Source organism: Ochotona curzoniae, unplaced genomic scaffold (assembly GCF_017591425.1).
Source record: "Ochotona curzoniae isolate NIBS_2020 unplaced genomic scaffold, NIBS_Ocur_1.0 scaffold_2683, whole genome shotgun sequence".
In the NCBI taxonomy this organism is placed as follows: Eukaryota; Metazoa; Chordata; class Mammalia; order Lagomorpha; family Ochotonidae; genus Ochotona; species Ochotona curzoniae.
Window position 1 is genome coordinate 1622584 of NW_024467100.1, and position 12313 is coordinate 1634896.

The window sequence follows — 12313 nt, forward strand, 5'->3', positions numbered from 1 at the left end:
TAGTGACATGCAGGCTTTGCTGATAATCTGATGAAAACTTAGCAATTCTCAACACAGGATCAGGCTCAATCGTGGACCTTTCATAGACTAAGACTCGACTCCCCTCACCCAATCCATTTCTACGGAATCCACATACAAGGAAAAAAGAATCAGAAGTAGTGTCACAGGAGAGCCATAAGTCAAGTGCACTGGAGTTTAAGAGAACTATTCACACACTGGACGAGGGGAACCGCTCAGCTGGTGTTTGGATTCTCTCTCTCTCTCTCTCTCTCACACACACACACACACACACACACACACACACAAAATCCTCTGAAAAACCAGAACATCTCTGAGAACCTGAAATCAACCTGCTGAGGCATTCTCTTTGGTATATACTGAATTGTGGGCCTTACACGAGTTGCCAGCATGTATAAATTGAACTTTCACGGAAGAATTAGGGCATCTGGACTTTGCAGGGGGAAAACAAAAACAAAACGACAATAAACAAACAGGGAGCTTAAAAATTTGGCGCTCACGCTCCCAGAGGAGCTGGCTGGATTTCGGTGTCCAGTGTCCCTATTCCATCACACATCTCGTACTTCCTTTTTTTTTTTTTTTAAAGATTTATTTTATTTATTGGAAAGTTGGATATACGGAGATGAGGAGAGACAGAGAGGAAGACCTTCCATCGGCTCCCGAGCTGCGCAGATCCAAAGTCAGGAGCCAGGAGCCTCTTCCAGGTCTCCCACGTGGGTGCAGGGTCCTAAGGCTTTGGGCGGTTCTTAACTGCTTTCTCAGGCCACAAGCAGGGAGCTGGCTGGGAAGCGGGGCTGCTGGGATTGGAGCCGAGACCCAGGTGGGATTCCGGTGCGTTCAAGGCCAGGACTTTAACCACTAGGCTACTGTGCTGGACCCCCACCTTGTACTTTTCACGCATCAGTATCTTTGCCTTTCCCCCTTTCTCCACGTCCTTAGCTCTTCACCCGCCACGGCAGAGCACAGCTCTGTTAGAACTCTAGTCTCAACGTTTCGGCAGGGTTCTGCCTCGGCTAGGTGGGAGCCCCCTGAGGCCGGCGGCCCGCGACTAATCCTTTCTGCGTCCCAACTCCGCCTAGGGCCGCTCAGTATCTTCCTACTTGACGACAAACCCAGCCTCAACGAACAGTACGCCCGGAGAAGCGCGGCGGAGGCGCAAGCCCCAGACAGCAGTCTCCCGTCCAAGGACGCCGGCGCTGGCGCCTCACAGGTGAACAGCACCGGGCCAAGGCGCCCTGCGCGCCGCCATTCCCCCCGAGGGTGCTCGGGCGCCAAGTCTCGCGAGACTCGGCCCGAGCGCCAGCCCTTCGGCCGCGGTGACTTACCGGGTTGGTCTCCTCCAGAGTCGCGCGGCCACCAGGCTCCCCGGAGAGGGCTGTTCCGGTGCCAGCCCCGGAAGCGGAAGTGCGCTCACTGGACTGTCAGAGCCGGCGTGCTGACTGGCGGGTGGTCGCGCACCCGGGGGGCCGGCGGTTTCTTTTCCCTGTTCTGACTCGGGAGCGCTTCCCCTCCGCCGGGCGGGGGTGCGGGGACGCCGCCGCGAGATGAGCACCATGTTCGCGGACACGCTGCTCATCGTGTTCATCTCGGTGTGCACGGCTCTTCTGGCGGAGGGTGAGAGCGGCTGTGGGCGGACGTTTGGAGGGCCGGGGCGAGACCGCGAGCCTGACCTCCTCCGGGGCGCACGGGAGGGAGGCGTGGGGTAGCTTGCACGCGTGTCGTTGTGCGGACACTTGCACATCTGAAGTTGTCTTGGGCCGGAGAGTCGGATGTGTTAGTGATTGGAAGGAAAGTTAAATATGGCTCGATATGTACCAAAATCTTTAAATTCCTCCTTCAACAGTAACCCCTATAGCTTTGTGCGACTGTTCCGGACTTCTTATTTGCATGTTACTCTTAACGTTTTAGGCATAACCTGGGTCCTGGTGTATAGGACGGACAAATACAAGAGGTTAAAGGCAGAAGTGGAAAAGCAGAGTAAGAAACGTAAGTATGACAACAGAATCTCGACTTGTGTCAGGCGCATCGGGTGCGTGATCACATTATTTTAGGAGCACCAACTGATGTGAAAACTTTATAGGGGCACAAAGATAAATACGACTTAAAGTCTACTTAGAAATTTTTTGGAAAAAAAAAAAAAAAAGACCCCGGCACAAGAGTTTAATTGGTTAAATTGTCACCTTGCAAGCACCAGAATCCCGCATGGATGCCGGTTTGTATTCCAGGTACTCCCACGTGTGGGTGGCAGAAGCCCAGTGAGTTCATCTGTCACTGCTGCTCTGTAGCTTTCGCCTTGGAAGGAGGCAGGGCACCTCCAAGGCAGGAACAGGTTCAGCGTAGAAGGCTGGTGCTAGGCTTGGTGGCAGTTCCCAAGAATGTTTCCCATTCAATTGCAAGAAAGTGGGGAAGCCTGCAAGATGCAGATGAGCTCACAGTCCCTGCTGGATGGTTGGCTTTGATAGGGAGATAGGTGAAGGGCATACCACATAAAGGAAATAACATATGAGCAGGATTACAGGGAGAAAGAAACAGAAAGGGACTTCTTCCATCCAGAAGTTTACTCCCCAAAAGGTTGCAGCGGCCAGAGCTGGGCCAGTCTGAAGCCAGGAGCCTGGAGCTTCTTTTAGGTCTCCCACACACGGGTGCAGGGTGCCAAGGACTTGAGCCACCCTCTGCTGCTGTCTCAGGCCATTAGCAAGGAACTGGATGAGAAATGGAGCGGCCAGGACTCTAGCTGGTGCCTGTATAGGGATGCTGATGTCACAGGCAGAATATTAACATGCTATGCCATGTCCCCAACCCCTAGAATATGGAAATCTTAATGTGCAAGGTGTGCTTGGAGATGGCAACATTATCATCATAATATGTGTCATTATAATATATGTTACCCTGGTGTCAGGGTAAGATAATTCTTCAACAATAAGCTGAGTTTCATGTGCGTGAGGAGGTTGAAGTGTATTGAGGAAAATGTTAACAATAGGTGGTTTTGTTGTCTTTGAAATAAAGTAAATGTTGGTGTTGTGTACCCAGTAAAGATGACTGTGATGCCCATCTCGGGTGGGCATCAGCTCCCGCCCAACTGCTCCAATGCCAGTACAGCTCCTCGCTGATGGCCTGGAAAAGCAGCAGAATATGGTACAAGTATTCGCGAGTCCCGGATGAAGCTGCTGACTACAGCTTGGCCCAGCTGTGGCCTTGCAGACATTTGGGGAGTGGACCATGGGGTGGAAGATCTCTCTCCCTCTCTCTGTCTTTGTAAATCTTTGAAATAAATATGTAGGTAGGTATGAAAAGAAAGTAGAAATGCCACAGGACACAGCTAAGTACAATGTGAATGATTGCTTGTAGGTCTGATTCAGTTTTTAATATTCTTCCTTGTAAGGATTAAATATAATCTTATCTTCCTGCATACTATGATTTTTTCTGGAATCTTCATGACAGTTTTTTTTTTAAACATTTATTTGAAAGAGTGATAGAGACAGACAAGGGGAGAGTGTGTTCTTCTCGCCCCTGGTTCACGCCCCAATTCTGCAGCAGCCATGTCTGGAGCCGATCATAGCCAAGAGTCAGGAGCTTAATCCTAGCCTCCCACATGGCCGACAGGGACCACCTAGTCGGGCCAGCCTCCCACATGACCGACAGGGACCACCTGGCCGGGCCAACCTCCCACATGGCCGACAGGGACCACCTGGCCAGGCTATTCCCACATGGCTGACAGGGACCACCTAGTCGGGCCAGCCTCCCACATGGCCAACAGGGACCACCTGGCCGGGCTATTCCCACATGGCCGACAGGGACCACCTGGCCGGGCTATTCCCACATGGCCGTCAGGGACCACCTGGCCGGGCTATTCCCACATGGCCGACAGGGACCACCTAGTCGGGCTAGCCTCCCACATGGCCGACAGGGACCACCTAGTCGGGCTAGCCTCCCACATGGCCGACAGGGACCACCTAGTCGGGCTAGCCTCCCACATGGCCGACAGGGACCGCCTAGTCGGGCTAGCCTCCCACATGGCCAACAAAGACCACCTAGTCGGGCTAGCCTCCCACATGGCCAACAGGGACTACCTAGTCGGGCTAGCCTCCCACATGGCCAACAGGGACCACCTAGTCGGGCTAGCCTCCCACATGGCCAACAGGGACTACCTAGTCGGGCCAGCCTCCCACATGGCCAACAGGGACCACCTAGTCGGGCTAGCCTCCCACATGGCCGACAGGGACCACCTGGCCAGGCTATTCCCACATGGCTGACAGGGACCACCTGGCCGGGCCAACCTCCCACATGGCCGACAGGGACCACCTGGCCAGGCTATTCCCACATGGCTGACAGGGACCACCTAGTCGGGCTAGCCTCCCACATGGCTGACAGGGACCACCTGGCCAGGCTATTCCCACATGGCTGACAGGGACCACCTAGTCGGGCTAGCCTCCCACATGGCCGACAGGGACCACCTAGTCGGGCTAGCCTCCCACATGGCCGACAGGGACCACCTAGTCGGGCTAGCCTCCCACATGGCCAACAGAGACCACCTAGTCGGGCCAGCCTCCCACATGGCCAACAGGGACCACCTAGTCGGGCTAGCCTCCCACATGGCTGACAGGGACCACCTGGCCGGGCCAACCTCCCATATGGCTGACAGGGACCACCTAGTCGGGCTAGCTTTTGCTGCCTTCCAAGGTGCACTGATAGCTGAGACTTCAATGGGCACTGCAGAGTGGGATGCTCTGGGCCATGGCTGCAGCTGCTGTGTTACAATGCTGACCTCTCAGGTTTGTTTTTCCATCAGTTATCTCATCTGAGACGCATAGCAGCCACTTGGGGGTCAGTTGCATGTGACCTCCAGATTACAGAAAAGAAAATTGAGACTCATCAAGTTAATGGCATAGTTATCATAGGGCAAACAAGGGATTGGAGACAGACCAACTCAGGCTTTTAAAATTACTGTTGGCCATTCCTCCACATAGTGATGTGGATGGTACACTTCAGTATGTTGAAAGCCAAATTCACTGTCTACCCTCACAAACATGATCTTCCTTTAGGGATTTCCCTGTTTCGTAGTAGCTCTCTACTACCTCCCATAGCACAGACTAGGTGCCTTGGTACACTTTATTTATTCATGTGGTTTTAAGATTTATTTACTTTTATTTGAAAGGTAGAAGGAGAAATGGAGAGATGCCTTCTGCTGGTTCATTGTGCAAATGGCCGCTGGAGCTGAGCTGATACGAAGCCAGAAGCTAGGAGTTTCTTCTTGCTCTACCATATGGATGCAGGGGCCCAAGGATTTGCTGTCTTTCTGTTGTTTTCTCAGACCATAAGCAGGGAGTTGAACCGGGAGTGGAGCAGTTGGACACAAACCAACAGTCATGTGGGATTCCAGTGCAGCAGGCAGAGACTTAGTCTACTGTGCCACAGTGCCTATTGTAAAGATTTATTTACAAGGCTAATGGGGATGGGGAACATATTCCATCCGCTAATTCACTCCCAGAATGACACAGCAGCCAGTTGTGGGCCAGGCTGAAGCCAGGAATCAAGAATTTCATCCAGCTCTCCCACACAAGAGGGACCCAAGTGCTAGGGTCAACTTGTCTGGCCTTCCCAGGTACTTCAGCAGGAAGTTGGACCTGAAGTACAATAGCTAAGCCTCAGATAAGCGTTCAGATACAGGATGCTAGCATCACAAGTGGCAGTTTAACCTGTTGTGCCACAACACTGCCCCCAGGGTACTGCTTACCTGCTGTGCGGAGCGTCACACTGTTCTGGTTTGGATCCCTTATCTAATTGGTTTTTTGTTTTTCCCATTTTCCTTGTTGGTTTCTTTTCCAGATCTTTTATTGTTAGGATGACATACAATTTAGGGTTTCTTTTTCCTCTAATCACTTCCTTTGTGGACTGATTTTCATGTTTTATTTGCCAATGACTCTTATATTCCTTTCTTCAGTTCTCTCCATGTGAGAGTCATAGGTTTACCTGTAGGACAGCTGTCTTCACGTGACTGTATTATAGAGGTCTCAAACCCAGCATATCCAAAATTGAATAGTCCTTCCCTTCCTAGCCCGCTTCAATTACAGCCCTCTTGCTCTTGATTAGCGGCCATGCTGTCCAGTTGCTGTAATTTTTGGGTCAGAGAATCTGATTCTTTCATAACCAACATCCAGTCTGACAGCAAATGCTACTGGACTACCTTCAGATATTCCCCAGATTGGAGCTCTTTTTCCTACCTCCACTGTTCGCCACGACGATGAGCTAAGCATGAAGATCTTTTGTGTGCACAGCCTCCAACAGGTGTTTTTGTGTCCCTATAGCCTTTTGTCAACATGCCAGATAGAATAGGCTCGAAAAGCCCTGGCCCTGTTTGCTTATAACCATGTGATGGCGTCTCATTTTCACGCAGGAGAAGCCCACATCCTCGCAGTGGCCTGTGGAGCTGTTTCCTCTCCTATCTTTCCTTCTGCTTCTCAGCTGCACCAGACTATCTTGCTTCCTGGTCCTCAGCTGAGCTAGATCCCAGGGCCGGGACCTTTCTCAGCTGTTCCCTCTGCTTGGGAATGCTCTCTATAGCACCTGCTTGGCCACCTCTCTATGTCTTCAAATCTTTTTTCAAAGCTCATCTATGCCTTGTCTACTCTGTTTAGAACCACTCTCTCACTCTAACGCTACCTTTCAAACAACTAAGAGAATTCTTAACACCTTCCCCAGCGATCTTCTCCATCTTCCACCCCACCCATGGCTCTTACTACTTTCTCATATATGGTAGTATTTAGCTGGTAATGATATTATTGCGTATTACTCATTTTTGCAAATTCGAATGGAAGTTCCACCGAGATAGGGTTCTCTGTTGTTCCTTGTGTATCCCTTGTACCTAGATTAGTGACTGCCGTGCAGGAGCAAACGTGTGTTGACTTGAATACTTTCTTCTCTCACCCATATATTCAGTCTCTTATTAAGGCCCATTGTTCTTGTCCTAAATAGTTTTCGGGTCTTTCCACATCTCTCTATTCTACCACCATCTACTGTAAACTTGTGCTGGATTTTATTGAATCTGCTTTAGGAGCCTTCTCGTTGGTGTATCTGCAGGAACTCAAGAAGTTGTTTTCCACAGTAGATTTAGAGTAATTTTTCGACGCGTCAAATTGATTGCTATTTACACTTCTTAAAACCCTTGATTTCTTTACATTGCCTTTTGGATGAAGATGCGGCCTGTCGGTGGCCCGTGGTCTGTACCGGTCCTCCCTGTCCTCTGCTGCAGTGCCCTGTCCTGGTTCTCTAACCACGCAGGCTTTGACTCTGATCTCCATGTCAATGCTTGCTTTCCTGCTAGGTTTTTGTATCTGCTGATCCCTCTGCCTGTAACAATTTTGCCTTCTTATTTTGTCTGTTAAGTCCCTGGTTGTCTTCAGATTGCAGAGCCTTTACCCGTCTCCCAGACAGAGGCAGGTTGTCCGCCAGAGTACCTGATTTACCCACAGGGCTCCCCTCGCAGCTCTCTTCACAATTGCAGTTTTACCTGTAAATGTTTTTAGTCATTAGCTTGATGCCTGTCTGACCTAGTAAACTGTAACTTGCATGAGGGTAGAGACCATTGCATCCCCAGGATCTAATACAAAACCTGGCGTTTGTTGGAATTGGTAGGTATATGCTGACTGCTCAGCAGGTTACCTCTATATCATAACATTACATAAAGGTTTTGTGAAAAGTTGTTCTGCCATGAAGTGAATTAGTCAGCAGCATGCAGTGTCATCCAGATATGGATTTCTTCCCTGTCATATAATATCGAGTAGTTTTGGGCCCAGTGCAGTGGCCTAGCAGCTAAAGTCCTTGCCTTGCACATGCCAGAATTCCATATGGGTGCCGGTTCTAATCCCAACAGCTCCACTTCCCATCCAGCTCCTTGCTTGTGGCCTGGGAAAGCAGTTGAGGACAGCCCAAAACCTTGTGACCCTGCCCCTGAGTGGGAGACCCGGAGGGGGGTCCTGGCTCCTGGCTTCTGATCAGCGCAGCTGATTTGGGGAGTGAACCAGCAGATTGAAGATCTTTTTGTGACTTTTTTTTCTCTCTCTGTATCTCCGACTTTGAAGTAAAACAAGTGAATATTGAAAAAAAAAAATGTATACTTGCTTTGAGCATAAGTTAGAGGTAAATTTTGCTGTTGGGTGTTTGTGACATTTCTTGTGTTCAGAAGTCCTCTATCTGGGTCATCTGTTAAAACTCGGCATGTATCATTTTCACATGATCAGATGACATCCTTGATTGCTTGTTGTAGGTTGAGTTGACCAGAAGTGCAATGTGAAAGGAATACACATGGATTCTGCCTTCTGGAATTAATAATTATAGTACACGATTATGTTTAGCGCGACTTTTTTAAAAGGTTTATTTTTATTAGAAAGTCAGATTTACAAATGAGAGGAAAGACAGAAAGATCTTCCATTCCAAGGCTTTGGGCCATTCTCGGTTGTTTTCCCAGGCCACAAGCAGAGAGCTGGCTGGGAAGTGGAGCAGCCGGGATATGAACTGGCACCCGTATGGGATCCTGGTGTGTGGAAGGCAAGGACTGTAACCACTTGGCTACTGTGCTGGGCCCTATATTTAGCATAATTTTTAAAGAGAGTATAACTTAAATGCCCTCTTTGAATAAATAGTTTGAATTGGAAAAATGCATATAATCCTTTATATTACTTTGCATTCACCACTTGGTATGGATCAGGCAAGAGAAATTTGTAGTTTGTAAAAAACCTAAGCAGACAGAATTAAGATTGCATCAGAATGAGGTTTGACCTGAGTTTTGGCAGTATTTGGAGGCTTCTGATCCCCAAAAAGCAATCCAGCTGGTGTGGGACGTTTGACAAATGACATGCTTTGTTCCAGGTAGCAAGTTGGTTCATCCTGGTGGGCTCTAGGCTTTTGGGGTGCTTTAAATACTAGTGTGTTTCCTTTCATTGTGTTGCTGCCATGAAGTAGGCTAATGTTAGTAACTAAGAGACTTAAGGTTAAAGTGCCTATGACGTGATTGTTATAAGATCAAGAGCATTTGTAAAGATAAATTAGTATGAATATAGGTGTTGCATTTCTGTGTTTTTTTTTTTTTTCTTAAGACTCATTTAATTATATTTGAAAGGCAGAGTTACAGAGAGGCAGGGAGAGACGGAGAAAGAGATCTTCCATCTGATTTACTCCCCAAATGGCTGCAACAGGCAGAAGCTGGGAGCCAGGATTTTCTCTGGGTCCCCCGGGGCTGCAGGGGCTTGCATATTTGGACCATTTTCTGCTGCTTTTCTCAGATGTGTTAGCCGGGAGCAGCCAGGACTCCAACACCCATGTGGACTGCAGTTGTTGCCCGCTATGTCAGGGTGCTCATGTTTTATTTCTTCAGCATTCTTTTTCTTGCCCTTGTTTTGTTTTTGCAGTCATGGTTCAATGCTAAGTTGTTGTGTTCTGTAGTCCTTCTGAGATAAGAAAGAAATATTTTTGTTTCTTTGGCTAATCATAAAGATAGGACATTGAATGTTTTCTGTCCATTTTCTATTTTAAGATGTTATTTCTGTAATGTGAGATTTGACTTAATTTCCTTTTATGGTCTCACCCTACTAGCTTGATCAATTATCTGTCTAGAACAGTAGCTGTGGCTTACATACACCCGTGCATATTTTATTTGGTTAATACTTTAAATTTCATTGGCAGCATTGGAGTCAGATTGAGTTTTATGTTTCTTTGATGAGGCAGCAATACCAGTTTTGCTTTTAGTACATTCAACAAGTTTAACTATCTCTATTTTTCCTTTTAACAAGCTTGCTGTTTATTGCTCATTGAAATGCATAAAAAATGGATCTCATTAGAATGCTTTATTTAGTTGTGTTTTTGTTTGAGAGAAAGAGCACTCGAGACTGCTAGTTCTTCCCTGGAGTGCCCGCCGTGCCAGGATCCTAACCCACATCTCCCACATGGCTTGCAGGGCTATGACCGCCTGCAGCATCACCAGGTGTCTCCCAGTATGTAGATACCCTGAAGCTGGGTGCGGTGGGGCGGCGGGGGAGTGGGCGGAGAAGCAGTTACTTGAAATCCCAGGCACTCTGGGGACACAGAGTCACAGCCTCTGTACTGCTAGGCTGAATGTCTGGCTCAGTCTTCGTGTTTTTGGCTGTCCTGATTTCCCTACCCTGTGCATTTGTCCATTTTGCCTCCTTACTGGAACTGTCACTTAATTATTTGCCATGGCTAGATTGTTCCTTAGAAGACAAGGATTGGATTAGCTCATCTGCCTAGAACAATACCGTTTACTTAGGCAGCTAGTAACTGAATGAATAAATTCCTACCTTCAGGATAGTTACGAGAGTGTTAATCATGGTTGTCTGAGAGAATAGAACTTGAAAATTGTGCTTTGGCTGTGTATGGGAAGTAATCCTTGAGAAGTTCTGAAATCATTTTAGTCTTGATTCTTGTGTCTTAATGCAGTCCTTTATTAGTGTTCGGTTAACAGCACTTACAGTTTTCTTTTTAGACTGTTGTGTATTGTGAGCAGTTGTGAGAGCAGGCCAGTTGCATTAGCCCGTTTTCCCTTGTTAGAACGAAATCCATGAAGCTGGATAATTTACAAAGGAAAGACTGATTTAGCTCATGGGTTTGTAGTCTGAAAGTCCTAGATTGGGCAAGTCCATTTCCTCAGCTTGCTCTAAGGGCCCTTGGTTGCGTCATATCCTGCCAGTTGGTATCAGGTCGGACGTGTGCAAGAGAGAGATTCGATGGTTCGAATAGGAAGCCTCAGAGCGATTCAAGGATAAGGTGCTGTTGAAACAATTCATTCTGACTGGGGTTGCAGGAGAACCACCTGAATCCCTTATAAGGGCAGTGGCCCCCAGTGGCCAAACCCTTTCCCATTTTACCTTCCTTCTAAAAAATTCCACTCTAAAAAATAGTCACCCTGAGAATCAGCAACTCACCAAACTGTTGGTGGACAAATCACACCCCAGTCATAGCACCAGTTAATTCAATCATGACCATGCTTGAAGTCAGTTATTTACTTTTTTTTTTTTTAAGGAATCACGAAGATATTCCATCTGCTGCTTGGTCACAACAGCCAGAGCTGAGGCAGACAGGGGCCAAGATCCTCCTCTGGGTCTCCCATGTGGGTACAGGGACCCAAGGCTTTGGGCCATCCTTCGTTGCTATCCCAGGCCATAAGCATAGAGCTGGATGGGAAGTGGAGCTGCCGGAACACTTCCTGGAGCCCATATAAGATGCTGTGCTTGGAGGTGGAGGACTAGCCCGCCGAGCCAAAGGCACTGGCTCCCAGTGTCAGTTTCTCAATAAGCGTCTGTCACCAACTCAAATGTAATAAAGTTTCCTTTAATGTATTGCATAATTAATTTTTGTTGTTACTGCTTTGCTTACAGTGGAAAAGAAGAAGGAAACAATAACCGAGTCAGCTGGTAGACAACAAAAGAAGAAAATAGGTAAGTTGAAATTGAGGTTGTCTTGGAAAACAAATTTTTAATTATGAAAATATGAAGCTTTTACTAACAACACCTCATGTTGTATCATCTTATGGCTTATTAGGTGTTTGTGTACCTTATCTCATTTGGTTCGTAACCATTTTGTGAAGTAGAAAGGATGAAATTAGGCAATCACTCCTTTTTGGCTCCAAGTTTTAGAATTTGTGGTTTAGTAAAATGGTAGTTCTAGCTTTTGAACTTGGCTGATGTTGCCTGGCATAGTTTATGAAAGTATACTGTTTTTATATCAAACATGATTTTCTCCGATTAAACTTAGGTTACCTATGTTTACTATTGCCATTTTAAAAATATTGCCATGGATTCCCTCCTGAAAATTGGCTAATGATGGAAATGATTTTCTGCTAAGAGAGTTTTATCTTCCCCTGAGAAATAATGACCATCTGTTTTTGGTTTTTCCTTGTAATTTAGAATTTAAGTAATTGTTCCCAAAAGGTTACCAGAAAACATTTCATAAGTGATTACATATGATTTCTATTTCATGATGTTTCCTGATTCTAAGATCAGGGAACATGCGGTCTAATATTATATACTTGGTTCAAACATGATTTCTGGGGCCCAGTGTGGTGGTGCAGTGGTTAAGGTCCTCGCCTTGCACGCCCGGGATCCCATATGGGCGCCGGTTCTAATCCCGGCAGCCCCGCTTCCCATCCAGCTCCCTGCTTGTGGCCCGGGAAAGCAGTCAAGGATGGCCCAAAGCTTTGGGACCCTGCATCTGCACGTGGGTAGCTTCGGATCGGCATATTATAATCAACCTATGGGAGTCAGGATGCCCTGAGTATGTAATCTTT

At 47.5% G+C, this 12313-nt stretch overlaps 1 protein-coding gene across 1 annotated transcript in view; it reads left to right on the forward strand.

Moving 5' to 3' along the window:
• The first annotated feature begins 1413 nt into the window (after window positions 1-1413).
• Window positions 1414-12313, forward strand: part of TMCO1 (transmembrane and coiled-coil domains 1) — a 50748-nt gene continuing 39848 nt past the window's right edge. Inside the window, exons 1-3 of the mRNA XM_041003183.1 lie at window positions 1414-1632; window positions 1927-2004; window positions 11406-11465. Of these exons, the coding sequence (XP_040859117.1) occupies window positions 1563-1632; window positions 1927-2004; window positions 11406-11465 (208 nt within the window). The 5' untranslated portion in view covers window positions 1414-1562. The remainder of the gene's footprint in view (window positions 1633-1926; window positions 2005-11405; window positions 11466-12313) is intronic.